At 34.5% G+C, this 27,209-nt stretch overlaps 1 protein-coding gene and 1 long non-coding RNA gene across 2 annotated transcripts in view; both read left to right on the top strand.

The window, feature by feature from the left end:
- Positions 1–27,209, top strand: part of LOC137397202 (uncharacterized) — a 98,552-nt gene that overhangs the window by 793 nt on the left and 70,550 nt on the right. Inside the window, exons 2-6 of the mRNA XM_068083489.1 lie at positions 506–671; positions 1,266–1,419; positions 2,454–2,637; positions 4,931–5,121; positions 5,408–5,578. Coding sequence (XP_067939590.1) covers positions 506–671; positions 1,266–1,419; positions 2,454–2,637; positions 4,931–5,121; positions 5,408–5,578 — 866 coding nt within the window. The remainder of the gene's footprint in view (positions 1–505; positions 672–1,265; positions 1,420–2,453; positions 2,638–4,930; positions 5,122–5,407; positions 5,579–27,209) is intronic.
- Positions 17,601–26,522, top strand: LOC137396993 (uncharacterized). The gene is made up of 4 exons (XR_010978689.1): positions 17,601–17,700; positions 19,027–19,083; positions 23,098–23,154; positions 26,416–26,522. It is a non-coding gene; the product is annotated as an uncharacterized lncRNA (long non-coding RNA).

Raw genomic sequence — 27,209 nt, 5'->3', positions numbered from 1 at the left:
TGGTTTTACTAATAAACCACTGTCTCTGCTCTAGGGGTATATAACAGTATTTTGTAGGAGAATATGACCGAGGAAGTTGAAGTTTTAAATCAGCCTCATGCTAGAGACAGTGAGTAGTTGGCATTTTAAAGACTTGGCGTTTTTTAAGCCATTTACTTTATTTTGTCATGTGGTGAATCAATCATCAATCTCTTAGCTACAGAATGACAAGTCATCACTTTGGCTCTTCTTCTTTACATGGTATAATAATAATATTTTTGCATGTAACAATCTTATTTTTAAATGTAAACTTTATGACTTCATTTATTTAGGTGCTTTAGAAATGCTTGACCCGATGCATTGTATATAATGTGGCACTAAATCATGTTCCTGACAATTAAGCATTAGCTAGTCTACAGCATTCATACTGTTATCATCTTATAATGTATTGGTTAGTGTGTAATTCTGTAAGTTCAATATAAATTTTCTAACTTCATCACTATATTTTTTTGTCATTTCATTTTAGCAATGGCTTCTGCTTCCCATGATATTGAGTGTGAATTCTGTGGATTAAGAAATGAAAAAATAATTGATCCAAAAATATTACCTTGCGGCCACATTCACTGTATGCCATGCCTTGCATCACACTATGAAAAGAACAAGATTTGCTGGTGCGGGCTTCAAAGCTGCGGGTAAGTAATATTCAACCGTGATGCTAACATTGTAATTTATATTTAATACGTTTGTGAACAAACTATTAAGAATGATTCATTGATTGGGCCCTGCTATTGTTCTAGAAAGCCATTCTTATTAAATCTGTCTCTCATATACATATATATATATATAAATATGTATATGTATATATATATATATATATATATATATATATATATATATATATATATATATATATATATATATGTATTAATACTAACTGACGAGTATATTAATTCTATGAGATTGGATACCTTCATAATTGACCATTGGGAAATAATTTGTGTACATTAATTGAAATAATTTGTGTACATTAATTGAAATAATTTGTGTACATTAATTGAAATGATTTGTGTACATTTAATTCACTGGAAAGAGTGATCATCGTTGGACAGACTACAATTTCCATCGGAGCCCTTGTCTCTAGTTGCTTATTAGCTCAAATCTCAAACCAGCCAAGTTATTAAAGGTTGACCTGAGGTGGAATTTAAGTCTTTAATAAATAACTTTAGATAATTGAGAATATTTCATTATGTAATTATATTATGTTATGTATAAACCATGATTTTTAGGAAGGTGTATAAGATGTCACCCGAATCATTGGATGACTATGATGTTGACGATGCAAGGCTCTGTGACACTCGCATCAAGATACAACAACACAAACACCAAGCCACATCTTACTGCACCGATTGTTCTATGAAGTTCTGTAAAGAGCACCTTGAGGTATGTCAAACATATATTTGATTTGAATGTTGCTGCTACAATTTATAGTTACATAATTCAGCTTGTCATGTGCATGTTTATTTCACATGGCAGCATAGTTACTGTTGTTTACCTCCATTTTTCATTAAATATAAATGGAATAGTCCAGTCATTTACTTGTGTCAACCAGCTGCATTGCCTCGCTCTTTAAATATTTACTTAGCGTATAGATATAGCATTATGGTAATCGAGGGTGGGTACCGGTTCTAAATGCCTATCATTTAGCACTAGAGCTTCAGAGCTCAGGCTAAGCAGTTTACGCTTAGTTATACTTTTGAATACATTAGGTGACAATCTGATGCATATCAGATCACCAGAAGTTTATTATCAATATAGTATTTTCTCATTTGTCATTTTTGTGAATTTGTGAATCTTGTTATCTGAGACTGCCCTGATTTGTGGTCGCCGGAGAGCTGATTAGAAGTTCAGTACATGCCCATGGATTTCATATTACAGGAAGTATAGTATGCAGCCAGTAGCCTTTATGTAGGCAGATTTTGCCCTAAATGCGTCAAATAGGTAAAAGTCAGTTTAAAACTGCTGCTCGCTAATCAGACCCATGTGAGGGTGATGCTCATGGAGTTCTGTCTTCTATTAAGAACAATCATATTCAATATGATCATCATTCTCTTTAGCAGTTTGGAAATTGTATTATTTATAATGCCACATTATGCTGAGCCTCGTGCTGCAATGGATTGCTGTACAGTATCAGGATGGCTTTCAATGATGCAGCATCATTCATGCTGTTATGTACTTTACATCAATCATATTTAACTTGTTTATTACCTCGTGGGATTCCCAACTACTTCCCTTCCAGGTGTAGATAATCTAATAGCCTACATATCATCCTTAAATGGTAATTTTTGATAAGCAAGGCCTGTTTTAAAATTTGATTATTTTTTATTTCTAGATCAACTACTGTAGCAGATGTCTCATTGTGACAGTGATTTCCCTTGTTTTAAATAACACTGTAGCTATGTTTTGCTTTGTTTCAGCACCATGATGTCGCACTAGGAGATCATCATACAGACTCCATGACCTGGTATATGTCAAATGAGAGCCAACATAAGCCAGATATCTGTACGAAACATGAGAATCAACCACCTGTGTTTGGATGTAAGGTCTGCCATACCATCAGTTGTATGAAATGTGTAGCAGATTCTTCTAAGTGTGAGAAAGGTAAGTTTATTGAGTAAACACTGTACATACATTAGATAGCAGGATGATATTTAAATACTGAAGCAGACTGGATAAATTTGGAAACAATTAGTAGTAAAATTCACAAGCAGTCATATCACAGCTGATGCTAGTTATAAACACTGACATGTTCCAGCTCGTCAGACTTTTGAGGAGATTGTTTAAACCTTTTTTATTGGTGAAATGGATCTTGGTTATATTCTGCACTCTCCTTCAGGCAATAAATTTGCTAACTTACCTCCAACTTGTCATAGTCTCTTAATAAATATTCATTCGGAGTCTGGGAAATTCCTGTATCAGTTGATATATTTTTCTTACAATATGTCCCGATGATATTATGGTCTGTGTACTGCTGTGCTATTTGTTAGGGCTTTTAGTTGCTTATTTTATTCTAAATTTGAGGGCATATTACTGTTCTATAACCACATTCAACAGCTTTGCATAAAAACCCATTGCATCCGTTGATATGTTTGTTACAGTTAACGGCAACAACTATCTTGTTATGTGCAATATAGGAGAAGTTAATAGTGTTTACCTGTTTTACCCTAGTTAAAAAACCGCAAGGATGCTGTCAAATAAAATGTTATATATCTGCAAGTTCCTATGTTATATAAGAATAATGATAATACCACTAATGTTATGTGGTATGCATCAGCTGGGAGTGGTGGTGCACTCTTGTAATTTAACTACTTGGAAGCTAGGTTTGGTGGTATCACTCCCAGCGACATATTCAAACAGACAAACATATTCAAAAACAAGCGACATAAATGAGTCTTACTTCTAATAAACTCAGAAACCAAATGAGCATTTTAAATTATTATTTGCAACCGTTGTTCGGGTAGTGCGTTCTAGCCTGGGCATGGCTCTCGTGGGGGATTGCGAGAGAGAGCCTTGGACACGGCAACACACATGGAAGACAACTCTATAAGTCGACTTCTGAAGTCGCTAATATCACAATCGTTTTTTCCGAAGGAGTATCATGTGACGGTCTTACTTATGATTTACGCGAGTATTAGGTATTTTTTTTAGTCTGAATTGGCAGTAAACAAATGCTGGTTTGTAAGTATGAAATTTTGGTTGCATAATAAATCAATCATGAGAGTTATATTATTTCATATGTTCAATTCATTATGTTCTGATTAAATTATAATAAAAAATTAAATCAATTGAATAAATATAATTCACAATAACAATACAAACATAGCAAATGAATAGCAATAGAACAACAAAAATGAATCGCACTCTGCTAGTAAAGAAAACTCTATCTAGTAAAAAGTAATCTCAGTTTTATTTTACTCGCTAGTATTATGATTACTCGCGACAGTTATTATGAACAACTCAAACCTACCACTGCAAAACGGTGCCATCTGAAAGCAAATACTTTTTCCGAGGCCAGTAGGACCAGTAAGACCAACTATAAGTTGGTCAAAACCTGCAATAATATGTTGTAAAGCTTAAAACTGTTCCAGTCTCAGTGTGACTATGCCTAGCTTTGATAGTAATTTTTGAATCACTCCATTTTTTATCAGTATAGAAAATGAAACTGCTAACATGAAAACGCAAGAGAATAGTAACCTATGGTTCTTATCATTTTATTATCAAACAGGGTGTTACGTAACCACCCAGCCTATAAAAAATATAAGACTTTTTACTAGATCAAATCGCGTCACCGTGACAATAAGCTTTTAAACGCACCACATCTAATATATCGTGAGATCCGAATCTAACGACACGCTTGCATTAGTATCAGTCTGACCGTCGTATGTAACATACGTCGCTCGTTTGGCAGAAGTTATTTTACCTTTTTTTCGCTGTATGTCCCACGCTTTCTCTCCCAATTCCCCAAGAGAGCCATGCCCAGGCGAGATGCGTTCTATTTGATGCTTCAGATGAAGTGAATATTTTATTGTTACTGCCCATCACTTCCCACAATTTTTCTAATCTCAACTCTTCTGCACTGCTGAAACTGTAAGATGTACACCGTTTTCCTCGTGCGTTGAAGTAGCAAGACCACATTGAACAAGCAACTTCTATTAGGCTGATTAATTTACTTATTATTTATATGGTGTTGCTTTCAAAAATTTACCGAAAAAGCTGGAAAGCTTATAATTTAAAAAAGGGACTTTATACGAACAGAAACAATGTAAAAATTTATCGTTATTGATTTAATTTATTCATTATTAGTATGATTCCGTGGACACGTTTCTACTGATCACTCGCTATTATTGGTTCATGAATTTCTTTCATATTATCAAATCAAGGTAATCTTGTACAGGTGGACCACATGACTTCCTATTGCTGGAGGATCTGGCTTCCTCTCTGCTGAACACCATAAAAACAGAAGAGAGTACAACTAAGGATGGTGAATATGAGAGACTCTTCAAAGAAGTATCCAAAGTACAGTCAAACTTTGATGATGAAACACAAGCCATGCTTCTACTTATCCATAATACAAGAGACAGTCAGGTTTGTATTATTGTTCATGTTGAAATACCCCGACGGTCTTCTTTCCTTTGTTATACCCAAGTAGTTGCTGTGACACAATGACATTTGCTTTAATATGAGAAAGAGGCTACAATTTGAGGTAATATAGAAATAGGCTACATCAACTTACCCCAGATAATGTTCTTCCTCATGTTATATCCAAGTAGTTGCTATGATATTGAAGCAGTAGTTTTAGCAAGAGAAACAGACTACAACTCTTGAATGTTGGCATTTCTATTTCTATTTCCTTTACCATTTCCTGTTACAGCTAAATGAAATTAAACTTAAATATGACACACTAGAGAAACGTTTGCTGGAAAACCGACAGCAGTCACAGACTAAAATTGCTGACTTCATAGAAGACGAGCTGCTCAAGCAGTGGATTAGCCTGAGGACTAAGAAGGAATTGCTGGAAACTGAGACTACGAGCTATCCCCCGGTAAGATATTGGCTAGGATTGTTCCGCAGGTGTTTGATAATGTTCAGGATTTTTTGTATGTGAGAGTGTTATGGGTACATGGGTATGCGTGTGTGTACTAGTGCTTGCATAGTATACATTTCTTAGTATACCTCTGTGTACTGGTCCTTGTCTAGTGTATATTTTTTAGTATATTTTGGTGCACTAGCGCTTGTGTAGTGTATATATTTTGGTATACCTTTGTGTACTAGTGGATGTGTAGTGTATATATTTTGGTGTACCATTGCTGGTGTAGTGTATATATTCTGGTATACCTGTGTGTAGTGGTGTTTGTGTTATATATATATATATATATATATATATATATATATTTATATATATATATATTTAGATATATATATATATATATATATATATACTCAAAATATGTAGGATGGGAGGCCCCCTAATAAGAGGCCTTCGTATATATAAAAATTATTTAAAATGTGTATAGCAAATTGATAATAGGAGGCGGAACAATTTTGCCTCCTATCGTGGATATATTTTTAATTTCGTTAGAGGTAGTTTTGAACTTGGAGTTGTCTCCTCGTTGATTTGTGTCCAAAATTAATGAATTCTTTGGTAAAATTTGTTCACACTACAAAAGTTAAGTCTCCTTACACCAAAGTTTGCCATAAAATGCACAACTGATGGCTGCCAGCAGAGCTTTTATAGGCAGGTTTTTATCAGGCATGAAATCAAAGTGTTTTGTGATGTAAAAGAAAAACAAACCAATTATGAATTGAATTACCAAGAAGTGGTTTGGGAATATAAAACCACAAAACTGATGGTTTGATTTCGATGATGGTAGTCTATCTTTCGAACTTGTCTGTAAATTGGCTACTTGTCCACAAAGTACAAAAATTCATAGCATTTTATTTATTGCACAACAAATATAGTTTGCAAATGTGGATGTTGGCTGACTGGTTATGGTCATGGCAAAAAGGGACTGAATGGTAGGTACTAGAACAGCTGGTTTACCTAACATTTTTATCCAAAAAGTTGTAAATGCATTAAAACCAACTAAATTAGTTTGTATTTTATTACCTCCCAAGGGTGCCAAAAACAAATAGCACACATCAATAAGTGTGCTATTGACAAAGTGTGCTATTGACAAACCAAAGACAAATTTTTTAGCATAGTTCTGCATGATCATACTATGTTTGTATGATCATGCAGAACTATGCTAAAAAATTTGTCTTTGGTTATTAATGTTAATTAATCAACAACATATTGATACATAATTAAAAAAATACGATACAATAACAAATAAATTTAAAAGATAATTTCTACAAAAGTAGAAACACCATTATTCAAACACATACAAAATGTTCACAATGTGTTTTTATTATTTTGTATGATTCATCAGTGTCAGTTTATAAAACATAGTTATAATGTTTTTATTTTGAATTGTAAAATCAAGCTATTGAATTCTATGGTTATATACCTATGTACATATACGTATGTACATGTATATAATTTAAGTGCGCATGTAACAATCATAGGATATGGAATGTTCAACAATAGATAGAAAGTAAATTTTGACTTTACCCTGACATTCTAAATCACTGCAAAATAATTTTGTTGAAAAAGTTGCTAATCTGATGCTTCTATGGAAAGAATCGTTTTTACAGGGGAGATAAATCCTAAAAAATCATTTTTATCAAATCTCTCATAGAAGTGGAAATGACAGCTACGGCACTTCTTCAGCTTTGAATTATCCATACAACAATTAGTCTAAAGCACTGCATAAATTTCCCCTGAAAAACGGTGCAAATGGAAATGCAAGATAAACTGCCTTGGCGCACGGCCTATACTGCTTGAAAGTGTTAATCGACTTCTTAACAGGTGTTCAGAAAACCATGAACAGGCCATTAAGCATGCCACTAATTAACAAGCTTACACTGTTCTGTCTACAATTGAACAAACATACTGTGAGAATCGCATGCAGCTAGTTTTGCGATGAAGGCAGCAAAACCCCAGTTATTTTGTCTTAGTTCATTGGCTACTACTACAATGATGCATCAATAGTTACAAAGAAGATATTTTCTTGCTTCTACTAGCATTTTATATTTATATAATTCTAAATAATAAAACATTGCCTTTTGCCAATAAAATGCTACCTTATCAAGCAGAGAGTGTTTAAGCGCATTACTTCATTTAATGAAGAACCAGTTCAGGCATTCTTTTTCTACCTGTTTTAATAACAGCACATCAAACAGAACAGACACTAGTCAATCATTTCTATAGTATATGGAATTTTTGTCTGGGCCTCTGAAGCCAGGGTTAGAGATTTAGAAATCGTTGTTTTTATTGGTTTCAAATGTGTGGTATACAGCTTAAGAGTCAACTACCTTAATGCATGCAATAATGAGCTGCCTTCTTTAAGGATAGAATAATCAAAAATATACTTATTCTCTGCACATTATCGACACACATGACCATTCCTCAAGATACAGCGGACTGCCATGGGACTAGTAATAATAATAACAATAATAACTGTAAAGTATGAAGGCCGCATTCTGAAGAAATACACAAGGACCAGAGTGAAGAAATTATACATATTTTAAATAAACTGATAACTAATAATGAAGAAGGAATACAAATATAGAATTTAGAGAAAAACGGAAATTTGCTATGCTAGATAATATACACCGAAACTGATGAATGAAAAATAACAAATAAAAACAAGTAATCAGAGAGTACGGGGACACAAAAGTGGATGACAAGAAGAAGCCTTTAGAAAGAGGTAGATAGTCTAATAACAGCAGCACAAGACTAAGCACTGCAAACCAATGCCAGGAAAGCATGGATTGAGGAGAGTATGAATGATGTTAAATTCAGATTGTGTAAGACAAAAGATGTACCAGCCATATTGTAAATGAGTGCTCAAAGATTGCACAAACATAATACAACCATCGACATGATCAAGTGACTGCAGCAGGTTGCTGGACTTTCTGTGAGAAGCATCACATGCCACACACAGCATATTGGTATAACCATAGGGTAGAGCCAGTGTCTGAAAATGACAAAATGAAAGGTTTAGAACTAATCATAAAAGAAACAACATGGGTTAAGATTAGTTATATAACCATCCCAGGTGATGCAAGAGTAAAAAAAAGATATTAAGAAGATGTACAAAGGGCAAGATTTGAGCTTTGAAGGCTGGAGAATGTCCAAGCAAAAGTGTTATCTGTAGTAATTGGAGTGATTGAGACATTAATCAGCTAGCTTTTCTCATATCTCTCTGAGGGCAGTGCTCAACAGTTTTTCAAACAACTTAGAAAACAGTGCTGCTAAGAGCTAGATTTCTTATGAATACTGATGAATCTAAAATCAGTTAAAATAGTAGGATTTGCAGAAAGCACTTCTCCATAAGTTGTCAGAATTATCTTCTCTTTCCTTAGTTTACAAACAAGAGCCCTCTTTATGTTATGGTCCATATCAGTGACTATACTCATATAGGTATACTTTATAGGAATATTTATGTCAAATTTTAAGGAAGACTCCTCAGTAGAAGGACTCGTTAAAGTCAAATTCCTCAAGCTAAGGCCTTGGCTGACCTACTACCAGCCACTCGGTTGTGAAGACAGTTTTTAGAATGATACTAAAAATATTAATAAAAGCCGTGTCTGTCCATCTGTCTAAAGCTAAATATAGAGGTTAGGAAAAACATTGCACGGAGAATTGAACTCAAAATATTTGGCGGAGCAGCTGTGCACCCTAACGATGGCCCAGCTTAACCACCTTGCAGCTATGTGTAATAATTTTGCAAATTCAGCGTGCCAGACTGACAGGGTAGGCTACTAGTTTTCTGGTAATAACAGCCCTGGACCTCCTTGGTTCCAAGCCATGGTTGGAGGTTTGGGATAAACATTGCATAATAGGGAAGTCAAACCTACAACATGCAAACTGATTCCCAAGAATGCCACTACCAGCGTCGACCATTCAGCTTCAATTGGTTTAAATTGTTTGCCTAGGCATACTCACTATACTTTATTGACACATCTGTTAGTGTAGGCTGTACTGGTATATATAAACAGTTTGGAAAAACTTGTTTGTTGATAATCTACTCATGACACACTTACATCTGCATAACATTACCATGGTTGACAGTTAGTTGTGAAGATAGCTTGCACATTACTTTCATAACAATATTGTTTACCAAAGATAAAGGGCAGATGTGCTTTGCTATTCTCAAGCAATTATCTGTGTCGCTTAAAAAATGATACTACTGAATAAATGGGCTGTTTGCTTAGTTTGTGTGACAAGCATGCAAAATTTAATAAAATTTTCTGTAATAGGTTAAGACTGAAAAGTTGCAACGCAAACATTATTTTTGAAAAATAAATTCCTGCTGTGATAATTTGCTGAGATATAGTTTTTAGAATTTGGCCCATTCATGAAACATTACTGCCAGAGACAGTTAAAAGAAAAACACAAGGATAATAAGAGCTTAGAAGATTAGGTTGTCACACTGACCAAGAACAATCCTAGCAATATTGTACTATGGCTAGAAAATCAGCAAAGAGCAACAAAAATTTGTAAAAACTATTTAAAAGAACACTACCACTGATTAGTTTACACTCTCATCCATCTACAAATAGAACTGGTTGGAATTTGTATTGGGTGATGAAAAGGCTAATGAAAAGGCTGAGCTAATGAACTGCCTATACAAGCCTCCAGGCATCTTGTTTGCAGCTTTTGCATATATGCAGGATGAGAAAACTTGTGCTCAGAGGCCACTTATGATGGATAGTCAAAGCTGCCATGATTTTTCGCAAGCTTTTTAAAAACGTGTGGTTCTCCTTGCTGTCTATTTCACGTTAATATAACTCTCGCTGTGCTTCCCGAAATGTCAGCATTTCTTATATGGTTTAAACAGTAATTAAGATGCTTGTGACATTTTAGTCTCAATTTTTATACATAGTTCATTTGCTTTAATATCTTTAAGGCAATTTTACCTGTCAAGTATTTGAAGAGTTAATCAAAAAGTATTGAAGTTTTTTATCATATGGAATTTTGCTGGTGGTTTTCGGAGTTCGGACAAGCAGGATATTTTAAGATTAAAATTTGCGAAACTCAATTCCAGTTACAATGCTCACAAGAAAAGAAATGTGCCCAGACCTCAAAAATTAAATCAATAGTCATGCTTGTTGTTTATCAAAATACACATACTGTCTCATTATCAATGATTCCTCATGTGTTCATACAGTAGTTAATGGAAAACAATGGGACTAATTCTAATCAACCTATAATTAACCTAATAGCCTTATAATTGCACTTAAATGTTAACCATTTTAATTTTGAAACATCCCAGCAACCAAATCACATAAAACCACATGCAGAAATTCAACAAATTGAAAAATGCCAATAGTTTTTTAAAACACTTTTTAAAATTTTATGTAATGGACCCTTTCAAAATATTTGTTTCAAAAAGTTTATGGAAATTATTTGCCAAATAATGACATCAAGATTAGTTATGCGTTATACTCAATAAATAGTAGGTAAAAGTTGCAACAATTTACATGTAGATTATATCAACATTTTAATATTTTCATGAAAATCTCTTTGATAACTTTAATTAGCTCGTGTCATACATTAAACTCTGCTACAGAAAGCTAAATCTGACAAAAAGTGATTAGTTTTAACGTCTGTGAATTTTTTTGGTGGACTGCATCACAACTGTTGTGTCACACATGAGAGCACATCACATATTACCCAACATAGGCCTATATAAAAAAGAGTCGTTGTTAGCTCATTTGTTTTTTAGGATATGATGCTACCTCGCAACGCTTGTAGGCTTATACTGTTTTCTGTTGGTAGGATTTTTACTGTTAAAAATGTGGTTGTGTCAAATTTGAGTTGATCCTAAAAGAAAGCATTTTTTTCTCTATCAGTTGATATGTTGTATGTTGTGTTAGGCAATCTCATTGCCAAGATATTTGAAGATTAAAATCGGAAAAATATGGTCGCCGTAAAAACGCTCAGGCCAAAAAAACATGCCCAGACTTGCCCAAAATGATGTCACAAGTGAATTTATCTGTCAATATATCTCGTATTCACATCGGCTATTTGCGATAAAAGTCTAATCCTACGCGGCTCTATCGGCATATACTTTATTTTGTATTTGCTCATGTTGGTTAGAATAAAATTTTAAACCCTACTACAGATACATTATTATGAATGTTTCAAAGGCCTCAAATAACAAAAATTAAAAATTAGTCTTGCTCACTTTTTCTAAATGCTGTGTAAAGATTTGAGTACCGACTACCAATTCTACCGGTCTACGGTAATTCTGTCAAGTTAACTGTATAATAAGGTCTTTGTATCAGCACACTTCCGCCGCTACCCACACTAACGATATACAGCCCGTGTCGTATAGGGACATGTCCCTATACAAAACTGTATGTATGTGCGACGTTATGTCCGTCGCCTATCCTTGGTGCGGGGCCGTATATCATTGCCAACACTGAAAACTAGTTTCTTACTACCTTTGAAAATAATATACATAGGGATAGAGTTTTAAGGATGAGAAGTCTGCTGCAAACTGGATTTGAACTCACATTCTCCAGCTCTGCGGACATCCATATACCGTATCCAATTCAATACAATATTCTGTAAATCATGTTTTGCATTATCGTCAACAATATAATGCTATTATATAATTTTTACAAGCAAAATATTTTCATCCCGGCATAAAGCTTTTATTAAAAATATTCATCAATTCGTGGCCACTCACATAGTTTTAGCTGTTACAATAAGACAAATTCATCTACTGCAAGAAACTTAAACAAAACATGGTTTATACAGCACACATTCAAGTCTCTCTTTTCCCTTTATGGCAGTTTCTATACTGACAAAGCTGCTTCGGATGGTGGGATGACATAAACATCCTGTAATCAGTAACACAAAGGCAATAAAAATATGTCATTCATAAATATGTCATTCTAAAGAGTATCTACTGAAAGCTTTCAAATTGGGAGTTTGATAGACTGCGAGTGTAATTTTAAAAACGAATAAACGTTTAACAAAGGCACAAGTACGCCAAGCCAACGATTCGGAGCTTCGGTTCTGGAAATTAAAGATTTGCATTGATCAATCGATTTTCTTCACTTTCTACAAGTGAAAAGTGAACATCTAAAGTCAAATCATGAATCTAATTTACTACATAAAACTGCCACAGAAAATTTGAAGCAAATGTAGCTAGGAGAACCGATAAAAAAACATAAAAAGATAATTAGTGATAGCAAAAATGTATAATTTTATTAATTAGTACATGTATTATTGAGTACTAAAATATTACCTTTAGTATATTCATCAATCTAAGCCATTGTATTGCTAGATGCTAAAGATTAGAAAGAAGCCATCAAAAATTCACTGTACATACGTATCTCGCACGCGCAGGAAATTACATTTCAGCCTCAAACAGGGAAATATAATCTGAATGTAAACTCAACAGGAAACTTTATAGGAGAATCATAGTAAAAGATAAATTTATCTCCATTTTCCAATCTTCCTCCGTAGAACTTTTACTACCTGATGCCAAGAAAACTCACAGTCACCTTCGCAGCAATTTTTACAATCATGTTGTTCACCAATAAAACGTGTCGATCGAGTAATTCATTAAAGTAACGATGTTAATTAATTTAGTAAATATCGATGTCCATGCGATTTAATAATATAGTAATATTCCTAAATTTGAGATCACAGCCAACGCGTCTTACGACTGACAACATTTGTTACGGCCTATATAAAAATTCTACGCTGATGATTGACTAAGGAAGCTACCTCATATTTATCGCTCGTGGTTTCTTTTCAGATATATTGCTTGTGACGTCACGAAAGAAGCACCCGCTGGAACATGAGCTTTTTAAAAGCGGGCCCCACTTAAATGCATATATCTCTGAACAGGGTTGGTCTACAAAGACAAAAATGGCATCAAATTGTAGCTGATGTTTCAGCCTTTTATGGGTCTTAATTTAATTAAATCAAATTTTTTGACGCAACCACATCTTTAAAGCCTTTGTAAGATATATAGTTGGGGTCTGAAAAGTGAAAACATGACAAGCTACATCAAATTTACATACTTGAGCAGTAGCAACTGCTTTGCTTCAAGGAAAGCTTTTAGAAGTTAATTTCTTTTCAGCCTTTGAAGTTTTTCGTGACTCTGAGTTAGGAAAGAAAATTTTAGTTTACCAACGCAAGTGTGTTACTATGCTACATTGTTTTCATGATTGTTTATAAAAATAAAAAATCTCAGTGAGCCGCAGCACTACTAATGTAAGCATTGTTTATAAACTAGCTGAATGCATTTACTTGCCTAGGCATTCTCATTGCGCAAAACTAAAGATTACATTATCTCAAGGAGTATGAACATTGTTCAGAATTTTCTAACAACAGACTTTAAACTTACAGTGAAATGTTGATCACTTGCAACATTTTATTAATTTGCAGTTTTAATAATGTCTATTGAAACAATGCAACTTTTTGTGGTGTATACTTGTACTTTTAGATATAACAGTAGACCCATTCAAACCAAGCTCTTGCTGATTAAACTCCGCTAAACAATTGTAATGCAATCAGACTGCTGATTTGTGTGAATGGTTCAGAGTTGTGATGCGTTAAATCTGTACTGTGTAATTGCAGCTCAGTAAACAGTAATTTTCCACCGCATTACAACTTTACAAGGCAAAATGGACATTTTCTGTTACTTAAACCGTGCTCCTACTGTAATTTTCCTACTTTCATCCACTGCCTATTTACTTTCATGACTCATTACCTAAAACCCAGCAATTCATACATAGTACTAATGCACATTCTTAAAAACTTGAAACTGCATGCGTACTGCAAATGTGAATTAGTATGAAAATGATACTGTGAACCAGCTGACACTACTGACTTTCTAAGCATCTGTACTGCATTGTACAAGATCGTCCAATACTATTGTTAGCACTACTGAACTTGTCTAGTAAGTCCCATATCATATTCCAGATTCCAATCATATAAGCTACAATATGCTAGTGGTGATCAACTTGTTTGCCTAATTACATTCAAATTTTAATGCCATCCACATCTTGCAATTGTGTTGCAATTTTCAACACTATACTTGATTTTGGAATGATATTTCATGAAAATGTACTGTGCATGTATGTACAATCAACCGTAATGCAGAGGTTTTTATTGCTTGTAACACTACGAAATGTACCTTAGCAACACTTCCACTGTATCTAGCATTGCACACTGTGCAGAAGGTAATACTGTCACTGAATCAATACTCATTAGTATGCATTATAAAATACTTGTACAGCATGTATAGTGCATACTACCCATAGTAAAAGTTTGTAATGCAATTATCCTGACAGCATCATGGCTGTGACACACTTACTAGTGCTACTGCACGGCTAGGCTAATGCAAATATATAGATGTCTAGACTGGCAATTGTTGCAATTGCTATGAGTTTTATATCCAAGCACAAGTGAGGGCAGTGCTCATTAATGAGTAGTTATGTTTTCTCATAATGATGACAACCCTGACCATGGTTTTATGTCAACTGTTAATCCGCTTAATCTGCAAGAATAACGTAATCCCCTACCAAAGCTAAGTGATTAGAATAACATAAAAATGTTTTGTGACCTTGTCTTTAAACCTTGCAGTTACATGATATTGACATGTTGGTATGAAGTTTATTTTACTGGCTAATGGAATAATTGGTAAAAGCAAGTGATGTTGTGTGGAAATAAAAGAAAAGAGCAATTATAATGACTCAAAAACTTAACAACTTTTAATAGCAAACCTTTTGTGAGATCAGGATATTTTGTGGCATCAAAGTTGCGGCATAGTATGCAGGATAGTCTGTTGACGTGCTTTAGACAACAGAGATTAAAAAAACCCGAGGTACATCGAGCCCAATTCTATACCTATCAAACATCATCAATCTGAAACAAAACTTGTGTAGTGTTTCTAGCTTTTCCATAGCTCTATCTAATAAATATGAAAAAAAATTAAATGAAACAGCAAGCAGTTGCAGTGAATAACTTTGTTATATATGCATAGGACATGATATGTTCTCATGATTGGCCTATGATTTACAGACTAGCTAGATAAAAGGGGTAGCGAGAGGGATTTTCTGTGTTATGAGTCATTGGTTTAACATTACATAACCAGGCTTCATAATTGGTAGCTAAATGAAAGCAGTGGATGTCATTTGGAAACGACCTAGATACTGACATTTCAGTAGATGCTGTAATGCTGAGATAACATTTTACCAAATCTTTTACCTTGTATCAATGGTAGTGACAATTTGCCACTACACTGTGTCATCATAGCGCAGTAGCAAGTGATATTTCAGTGCAATCAAATCTTTTAATATGAGTAGGCTTTTACTTTATAGGCTTTAACATATATGTAATAAATTTAAATACTTATATTATTTTTAGCCATTTCTTAAACATATTTCTAGCAAACATCAGCCCCAGACTTCTTTGTTTTCAAGGTGTAATAGATCATTACTTCAACATATGTGTCCTGACTATATAACAGGTACATTTTTATTAAATACTAATAATCTTTCCAGTCTTTGGTTGCTGGGATGAATAAGATGGAGAGCTGCTGCTGCTTCTGCTGCGATTGGTGTGGCTGAGACTAGGACTATTTTAGGCACCGAGATGTGCACTAATTCTGTTTAGTTTTACGCATTCTCGGCTCATCTTGGTCTACTGTCTCCTCTAGACCTGGTCAGTAAAGCGGCAGTTGTTGTCCTGAGCAATATGGCTTAACAAGCTTACCCTATTGGTGATAAAGCTTCTAAGTTTATAAAGTTTTTTTTTAAGTTTCAAAGTCTACAATATTTTCAATTTTATTCTACCAAGACGAGCCACAGAAGGCAACAAGGCAATTTTTTCTCAATTATTTTGTGTATTTCATTTTTAGCAAACTGTTGAACTTTTACACACATTAATATTTGTTACATTCACTGCCTATTTCTGATTTCATGTTTATTTTACATTTTATGGCTAATTCTATTCACTTGAGCTGCCTCTAAAACATTTGCACCAATATGTATATTTTAATCTGTTAGAAGTATTTGCAACTGTTTTATATTGATTTACATGTCATGTAGTTCACAATGCAGACTTCACATTGAGCCAGTTGGGTTAAATAGAGTCACATGAACCACAACTTCTCATCATTAAATCTAGCTCTCCATTATGGCTTGTTGCCCTAGATAGGGCATGTTGCTGCAATCACTAATTAACTTCAAATTGACTGATTTGAAAAAAAATTCATTGCCGCTTAATGTTAGTGTTTTTTAAACTTCTCTCATTGACAAGCAGTTAGTCATGATGCATTTCGCTTGCCAATAGCTTGTGAAATGTGTGCTGTTTTTTAAGCATTGCAGAAAGCCCTAAGATCTTCAAATAAATCCCATAGGCATACCAGATGGCAGAGATTACCAAAAGGGGTTGGCAAGGCATTAAAATCACTTGTATGGTTCAAACTTGTATGTCCTAGAACATGTTATACAATACAAAAATACTGTTTTTTAAAAATTGTGCTCAAATTTATGCACGCTTTCATCATTGCCTTTTAAACCAATAATTTGGCAAGTCTCTCCCAGCTATTGTTTTAAACATATATGTATATTGTCTATACATATTAGTGTACGTGCTGTAGCGTAGCGTATAAATTAAAACCATCAAAAATGTACAAGCCTGATAGTAAACTCTCTCTGTTATATTGAAATCATCAAAGAGTTACAATACTTTTTCTGCATAGGCTAAGGTAAGGCCTGCTTCAAACCTGCAGACAGCTGTGTAAACCCTGAGTCTTCATTTATCCAACAGCCAAAAAATTAAACAAATTACGTAGCTGCGTATGGGCATACACCTAATTTAATTGTGCTGATAACCACATTTCTTTCTGTAGGATTTACTATCGCTTGCGTGAACTCGGAGTGCACTCGGGATCGAATCTAAGCTTCAAATCTAATTCATTTAACTCATCTCATGTCAGCAACGCTTTTTAGTGCAAGTATTATCAATGGAGGACAACTGAGCTGGCAGAAGATCTATGTGGCTGCAAGTTTCTGATTTAGACCAACGTGAGTAGGATAAAACTGTATTTAAGAAATGAAACAAATAATGAAAGCAGCAGGTATGTGTGCTTTTGCTTTAGATTTTACTTTACCTTGAATTTTGGGGACTACACTGGGCTACAGGATTTGTTGTTGTCGCTCATCCAAAGTAACAAAAATATACGACTTTCAATGAAAGCTTGGATGACTGTAGCTTAACATTTGCTTCATACTCAAGTCAAGTCAAGCTCATATGTCAAGCGATTTTCAGGAATCGAGTGTTGCGATCATTGGTAGACATTGGTAGATATGCATCACTGAATAATTTTCCATTGCTAGCTGGTTGTCGGATGCATGCTTTACGTTATATCCTTAAAATCCCAAATTTTTCCAACTTCTCAAAAATTCAAGTGATTCAAAGATCTATAACAAAAGTTTAATTAAAAATGGTTTACAGAAAGAGTTTTTAATTGAATTCTGAAAGAATATATAATTTATATTGTAATACTCATACAAAAATTAGTTCCGTAGGCCTACTATATGCTAATCAAAGCTACCGTTTCAAGGCAAAGGTTAGCAGTAGTTAACATTTCGGTATAGAGATTCAAGACAAAAAATTCATGTAAAATAAACGTTTTATAATGCTAGAAGCCTAGAACTAAGTGCCAGCAAAGCTTTGCTAGCAAAGCTTTGTGAAGCGTATTAGATACACATGGCATGAGGAAAATCTGTTGCTGCAGATGTTTATATTATTGATTGATATAATTAATGTGGTTATGTAAACATTGACTGTAGCATATATTCTTTAAGGGGAAATATATATTTTGCCATAAGCCTTGTTTTTTTTTAAAACATTTTTTGAAGATTGACTAACCAAACATGAAACAGGTACATTAAAAATAATTAAGCTTTTCGTATACCCATTATTATGCTAGTTTGCAACGAATTTGCGTGTAGCCTATCATCAGAAAACTCAATGACCAAAATTTGCTTGATATTTCTCCAGTATCCTGCGGGACATGTATTGCCTCCAGCTAGCTTTAGCTTTCAGAGCCAGACATAGAACCCAGTTCAAGCAATAAAGGTCATAAACTAGTAACAAGCATTAATTAAACATCTCTTTGTATATAGCTTAGTGTATGGCATTATGTAATCTCATACCTGTTGGCTGTTTAGCTCAGAGAAAGAGCTAATCTCATCAATCACTGTCAACAGGGTGTCAACAATCACTGTCTCTGTTGGCTGGCACTGGCTACATGCATTACTCATGTGTCTTTGTGTAATTTGTGATGTACTCTCTAACTTGGTCCACATAAATGCATGCTAATAATCAAATGTCTTTTTTTCTTGTAGAGTGTGACATTGTGTTTCGTAATAATGCTATAATGCCTGGCTTGCTCTTGGTTGCAGGTATGTACTGACAAGATAAAACAATCTGACTTTTTTTCATTTTTTTTCCAGGCTTTCATTTATATGGTCTCTAATTTAGACAACAACTGCGACGACTTAGCCTTTAGCTGTGCACTTTTCTTGTTGTTTTGTTATCGTTACTTATGCCAACAGAAAATTTAATATTCACATTGTTTTTATATAGTAATGATAATAGCAAAAGGAGTACAATTTAAAATAGTTTTTCTCTGTAATTACCAAAAATCATTTAGCAACCGATATAGTTCTAGTCATAACATTGAAATGAATATTTTCATGGTGTAGTATCCTGGTTAGCCTCTGAACCTTGAGTTAAATGTATTCTGTTTTTGTCTAATTTAAAAGTTTTGAGCTATTGAGACATACACTGACCCTCGTATAGAGATAAACCCTGTCTTTAACAATGATGATTTCAGCCAGCTTTCAATAACCTAACCAACAGACCTTACCCATTCTGTGTTGTGCTGTCCTTGTATTGTGGTTGGTTTTTGTTAGTGCAGAGTAGGTGAGAAGTAGGATACTTGAGCCAATAAAAGAGTTACATTTTTAATATGAAATAACTAAGGTTTTTTTGCGTTGTATTTATAATTTTGCATGCTCTTAGAGCTTGGTTAAGTGCATCGGTGAACATGGTTTTACTTTTGCTCTCTCAACTGCATTCAAATAATTTCATATAGTAAAGTCAATGGGCCATCTATCTTTGAAGAAAGATGCATGGGTCAGTATGGAGGATTCAGAGGCCACCACTTGAGGAAACTTGGGCATAAGGGCAAATTTCATGATCTTAGGCTATACATATAACTGAAAGCTTTTCATTTAATATCTTATTACAGCACTACCCATAAAATTATTTGACGTATAGATTTTTGCTGCTTTCTTTTTATAAAACTATGGTATTGGCTAAAAGCGTAAATTGAATGGGTTATGATAAAATTATACTTGGCCGCTTGACCCATCTATCCGTCTTTGCGCTTGCATTGCAGTAGATTAGTTGGGCCAACTGGTCCAACTACCCTCATCTTTAATGGCCCATGTATACCCAGCTTATAACTTTTGTAAAGTGCCATAACTCTCAAGCTATTTACAGATTAGTTTTAAATTTTGTCTCAAATCGGTTAAAAGATGTTTATTTATGTTAAAAACAAAAATTTGAGTAAACATCATTCATTTGCTGCATGTTAAACCTGCTAGAATATTAAGTAAATTTACGAAACAGTACTGATGAAAGGTAACTTACCTCCATGCTTGACATTTTCACTTTGACAGAAACTAAGATGGCAGCAGTGACCTATTTTTGGATTGGACAATATTATACAAGCAATAGAAAACTAAAATAAAGTAAACAATTTCTAATAATGGGATACCTATGTATCCCCTGTTTCCATATATCCCACTTCTCCCCTAATATTTGTCCTGAGTAATTATACTCACTGGAAATGTGAGTTTATCTTCTCTCAATTTTTGGCATTAGAAAGTTTGAGTATTTTTATCATGTTTGCTAGAATTTTGACTTCTGAGTTCGAGTTTGGCACATGAATTATTGAAGCACAATGAATAAATGTTGGGATTAGTCGCTTGAAAGATGCGCGATACTCAACAACTATGCCTGCTATGGACTAATGCATCTATGGAAATAATTATAATTGTATTTTAATATCACAATTACTATTCTGGTGTTATGGATTAAATTAGGCTGCTGAAATATAACACTGGATATCTAACATGTTTCAGTCAATGCTACTTGCTAAATTAAGTTTGAGCAGGGTAGTGTTTTTAAAAGTTTACTCTCTATTCTTTGGATTTAAGATTCAATGTTTTTGTAGTTGTACCTGCAAAATGATAGAAAATCATTTTCACCTGTAATTACAATTTAAGTATATGGAACAGTACTTGAATTGTTCCATATACTTGAAGAAAGAGATAGAGATAAAGTTATAGCGACCAAAAAAGGTAATTGACATGGTATGGCTAAATATGACAGGGTTGTTATTCACTGCTGCCACATTCAAGGCAAGGCCAATGTTTTCACTGCGGTATATCTAGTATTTTGCAATATTATCACAGACTCATTATACACGCATTATGTGGCTCTCGGAGCGAATAAGAGTCAGGCTTATAGGGCAGAGCTAGCTAGAGAGTGGCAAAACACACCTGTGAATAATAAAACTTGATCGAAACACTTACTAGAACCAACATCTTCGTACATACATAAAGCACTAAGCTGGGACAAGAACCCACCAGAGCACGCAAGCCAATAATAGCTAAAGCTGAAGCAATAAGAGTCATAAAAGCTGAAGCAAGCGGTAGAAATGTCAAGTGATTTGCAGGAACTGATAATTGCAGGGCTTTGTTAAGCGTATTAGATACGCATGACATGAGAAAAACTCTTTGTCGCGGATTTACATATTATTGATTTTATTGAATGATATTAATTCATTCGCACCTGCCTAATTTTTAGGCGATTTGCCCCAGATACCGCTGATTTTCGGAAAGTTGCCGTAATTCAAATTACTACTACAAAAAACAAACTTAAGATAATTTACTCATTCAAATTTCACAAGAACCAGCCAAATCTCCGTTTTCAAATTATATTATATTCATACAAACAACTCGTATCCCTTTTATGTAGATTCATGCATCAAAGAAGGTAGTTTTAGGAAATTTCCAATTTTCAAAAGAATGTCATTTGCTGAAACAAAGTTAGATTTGCACCATAAAAATTGCAAAATATACTAAGTTTGACTGAAATTAGTTATTTATTACAGACAATACATAGTTATAAAGATTATTTATACAGATGTAGTTAGTCACGAACACGAAAATCATGAAACTTCAAATTTTTCCCAACGAGAAACTTTGAATTTTTTCTTCAAACAAATGCATAGCAAATCTATATGCCAATATAACACGAATAAAACTTCATGAAAATGTTTCAAATAATAAAAATATGTTCAATAACTCTGTTCTTGACTTTTCAGATATCATAGACAGCTCTCAGAACCAATATGATCCTATCGAAACTGAAAGATAACGTCAGTCTGACTACAGCTGGCAGCGTGGAGAATGCATTTTTATTCGAGCATAACGATTCAAATTGGCAAAATTAAAAGTTAATAGAAACTTTGAAACATTAAAAATAATGTTTTAATTTGATTTATGCAGTCTTTCAGTGTCTTACCACTTTTTGATCTGCATATTTACTGCTGAAGTTGAAAAAAGATTATCACAAACGATAAAATTTCAAGTCAGCATGATGATTTCCGGTTTTGGTAGATATTGAGATAGGTGTACTAACGGGTTATAACTTTTGTCGGAGATGTCACAGAAGCATATTTTAAAGTTTGTCTGATTGGCCAGAAATTTTTCTTTATAGCGAATTAAAAGTATTATTTTATAACTAAAAAATAATGATGCAAGGAGTTGGTAAATTTCAGACGCGAGTAAACACGCGTTGAGTGCCTGACAATGTTATAAATACGCATGTTAACTTGCGTTAACTCGCGCATGGGTGCGAATGAGTTTATCTGGTTATGTAAACATTCACAGTAGCAGATATTATTTGAGAGAAAATGACTATTTTGACTTAGCCTTGCTTTTGTTTGTAAACATTTTGTTGAAGATTGTCTAACGAACCATGATACAGGTACATGCATAATCGTGAAGCTCTTCGTATACACATTAATATGCTAGTTTGCAAGTTTTTGTCTCGAGCTTTAGCTTTCAGAGCCAAACATAGAACCCCGTTCAAGAAATAAAGGTCTTAAACTAGTAAGAAGCATTATTTAAACACCCCTTTGTATATAGCTGAGTGTATGGCATTATGTAATCTCATACCTGTTTGCTGTTTAGTTCAGAGAAAGAGCTAATCTCATCAATCGCTGTAAACCACATGCTGGCACTGGTTACACTCATTACTCATGTCTTTGTCTAACTGGTGATGTACTGTCTAACTTGCCAACATAAATGGATGCTAATCAATTGTCGTTTTTCTTGTAGAGTCCGATATTGAGTTTCGTAATAATGCTACAATGCCTGGCTTGCTCTTGATTGCAGGTATGTACTGACCAGATAAAACGATCTAACTTTTTTTCCATATTTTCTTTCCAGGTTTGTATTCATATGGTCTCTAATTTAGACAACAACTGCCAGGACTTAGCCATTAGCTGTGCGCCTTTCTTGTTGTTTTTTTTACTGTTACTTATGCCAACAAGAACTTTAAAATGGTATTGTTTCATATAACAATAATAACAACATAGAGTTACTACTTAGAATAGTTTTCTCTGTTATTACAAAAAATCAAAATTTGCATTCAATATAGTTCTGGTGATAATATTAAAATGAGTATTTTTATGGTTTAGTCTCATGGTTAGCCTCTGAGCCTTGATTTCAATGTATTCTGGTTTTGCTAACTGGAAGGTTTTAAGCTATTGAGACATTCACTGACCCTCCAATGAAAATAAAGACTGGTTTTAACTCTTTCGCTACCGTAAGCCGATATATCAGCTTTAGTGGTAGTTCAAGTACAGGCCTTAAGCCATATATCAGCTTTAGTGGTAGTTCAAGTACAGGCCGTAAGCCATATATCGGCTTTAGTGGTAGTTCAAGTACAGGCTGTAAGCCATATATCGGCTTTAGTGGTAGTTCAAGTACAGGCTGTAAGCCATATATCATCTTTAGTGGTAGTTCAAGTACAGGCCGTAAGCCATATATCGGCTTTAGTGGTAGTTCAAGTACAGGCCGTAAGCCATATATCATCTTTAGTGGTAGTTCAAGTACAGGCCGTAAGCCATATATCGGCTTTAGTGGTAGTTCAAGTACAGGCCGTAAGCCATATATCAGCTTTAGTGGTAGTTCAAGTACAGGCCGTAAGCCATATATCAGTTTTAATGGTAGTTCAAGTAAAGGCCGTAAGCCATATATCGGCTTTAGTGGTAGTTCAAGTACAGGCCGTAAGCCATATATCAGCTTTAGTGGTAGTTCAAGTACAGTCCGTAAGCCATATATCGGCTTTAGTGGTAGTTCAAGTACAGGCCGTAAGCCATATATCATCTTTAGTGGTAGTTCAAGTACAGGCCGTAAGCCATATATCGGCTTTAGTGGTAGTTCAAGTACAGGCCGTAAGCCATATATCGGCTTTAGTGGTAGTTCAAGTACAGGCCGTAAGCCATATATCGGCTTTAGTGGTAGTTCAAGTACAGGCCGTAAGCCATATATCAGCTTTAGTGGTAGTTCAAGTACAGGCCGTAAGCCATATATCGGCTTTAGTGGTAGTTCAAGTACAGGCCGTAAGCCATATATCAGCTTTAGTGGTAGTTCAAGTACAGGCCTTAAGCCATATATCGGCTTTAGTGGTAGTTCAAGTACAGGCCGTAAGCCATATATCAGCTTTAGTGGTAGTTCAAGTACAGGCCGTAAGCCATATATCAGCTTTAGTGGTAGTTCAAGTACAGGCCGTAAGCCATATATCAGGTTTAGTGGTAGTTCAAGTACAGGCCGTAAGCCATATATCGGCTTTAGTGGTAGTTCAAGTACAGGCCGTAAGCCATATATCAGCTTTAGTGGTAGTTCAAGTACAGGCCGTAAGCCATATATCGGCTTTAGTGGTAGTTCAAGTACAGGCCGTAAGCCATATATCAGCTTTAGTGGTAGTTCAAGTACAGGCCTTAAGCCATATATCGGCTTTAGTGGTAGTTCAAGTACAGGCCGTAAGCCATATATCAGCTTTAGTGGTAGTTCAAGTACAGGCCGTAAGCCATATATCAGCTTTAGTGGTAGTTCAAGTACAGGCCTTAAGCCATATATCGGCTTTAGTGGTAGTTCAAGTACAGGCCGTAAGCCATATATCAGCTTTAGTGGTAGTTCAAGTACAGGCCGTAAGCCATATATCAGCTTTAGTGGTAGTTCAAGTACAGGCCGTAAGCCATATATCAGCTTTAGTGGTAGTTCAAGTACAGGCCGTAAGCCATATATCGGCTTTTCAATATGGTTTCACCTTTCTTTTAATTATGAAGCCTATAGAACAGCTAGACTAATCAAATTTTGGCTCCAGTGAAACAACCTTGTTGCCAACTACTTGCTATCAATGTAAATATTTTTAGCTAAATATTGTCAACAAATCGCGGTAATAAATGTAGTGACCGTAAAACGATATATCGGCTTATCAATAAGGTTTCACTTTTCTTTTCATTGCGAAGCCTACACATTAGCTAGACTAATCAAAATTTGTCTCCAGTGAAACAATTGTGTTGCCAATCACGTGCACCTAAAAAATTTTTGTTTCAACTAATCCATTTCTAATTATTTTTCAAAATGGTGAAACCAGATCGTTATCGTCATAGCAAGGAAAAACACACTGCGTTCGTTCAACACAAATAAAACGTTCGATATTGTACAAGAGTCAAAATCACCTTGTAATTATCTTGTAGAAAATTTTGTTTTGAATAGGATGCATTTTACAGTAAAGTGATATCTGCTTTTATTCTCGAGATATTGCTTAATTACTAGCGGTATATCAGCTTTTCAAAAAGTTGGTTCATTAGTTTGGGCAGAATATTCATTCGGTAAGATTTTAATGTGGTAGTGAAAGAGTTAAAGGTTTACTTGCATCAAAATTTATATTACAGTTATTTAGTATGGAAAGATTAACCAAGTCTTACTTTGTTGTGTTGTAGGTGGAAAATATTTTACTAACTATATTTTTCCAGTATATTTTGAGTCATGAAATGATGATGAGCGTGTGCTGGATGGATATGATCTGTAAATTTTTTTACGAGTTTTTAAAATTGAACAAAAGTTTATAGTTTCAGCCCGAACAATGGTGAAATACCATTTTTTTCTGTTTGATGACATCGGTGGTAGGTTTTTTACTAGTGTTTGATCAAATATCATTATACTATTCTTTGGATCGCTGAAAATATTGCCCAGGTTTACTGACACGCATTGATAAGATCGGCAAGGATCAAAGCGTTAAAACTTGACATATCATCAATTCATGAATTTTTACAAGTTTATATTTATATTTAACGACTATGGTATTATCTTATTGACATGGAATTACTTAATTTATTTGAAAATTTTAGCACTTTAACTACCAGAGGTGCGAGCTGTCTACTGACACAGGCTTGGGTAATATTTCATAACAAAGGCTAGTACAAAGCCATTTGCCCAGCTGCTTGCATTGAAAGCTGCTCATCCATAACAGCTCATGTATTGCTTTCCAGTTGGCAAGCACTTTATGTATGCCTATATCAAATTTATCGGCGTGTCCACCAACATATCAACTGGTCGTGGATCAGTAGTTTGTTATCTGTTTAGGCCTACGTAGTCATTAAAGTCATCTTTCCTGAGAGATGTTACAATGATGAACAGATCTCAAATGCTAGTTCAACGCTTCTTCCCAGTCATTGGATGCGTAACCAACCTAATTTTCAAGGGCTGGTAGGTCATCCTTAACTAGTTCACTTAATAAGCTTTTTACTCAATGACCTCGCATAGACCTTTCAACACATTAGTTTCAACAGTTGTTGCCATTTGTCTGTTGCTTTGAATTTCTTTGCATAAAGTGAACCTTTTTGCGGTATAATTTTAATTTATTTTAGACTTGATCGATACCCCAAACTTTTTTTTAAACTTTTGATAAACGCGATAATAATACCTCAAAAAAATACCATAACGCATCTATTTTGATGCAACAACACTCTATCTTTCAGTCCTACTCCCATCCTTCAATAAAAAATGGCCCTCAATTTTTCAAACAATTGCTTTAAGTGGTCTCAAATAGCAGTACCATTAAAATAGAGTTAGCATTCAAATATAGGTTTAACGGTAGCCCACTTTCAACATGTCTGCAAATACCAAATAAAAGGTGGTCAGAGGCTCAATGCATAAAGTGGTCATCAACTTTCTTACTTAATATTATGTTACAAACATTTTACTTTTGTAGAAGTTGTTTGATCTGGAGAATAAAGATGAGCTCTCCACACCGAACTATAGTCCCTCGATCATTTCCTCATAGAACCAATCATATCGGTCTACAAGTTTTTAAAAAAGCTAAAGGGTGAGTTTATGAGCCCTTGTTTTTTTAGTCTTGATCTTTTGATGATTATAGT

Source organism: Watersipora subatra, chromosome 5, assembly GCF_963576615.1.
Source record: "Watersipora subatra chromosome 5, tzWatSuba1.1, whole genome shotgun sequence".
NCBI classification, from domain to species: domain Eukaryota; kingdom Metazoa; phylum Bryozoa; class Gymnolaemata; order Cheilostomatida; family Watersiporidae; genus Watersipora; species Watersipora subatra.
The sequence above is the reverse complement of the archived record's forward strand: the minus strand, read 5'-3'. Positions and strand labels throughout refer to the sequence as shown.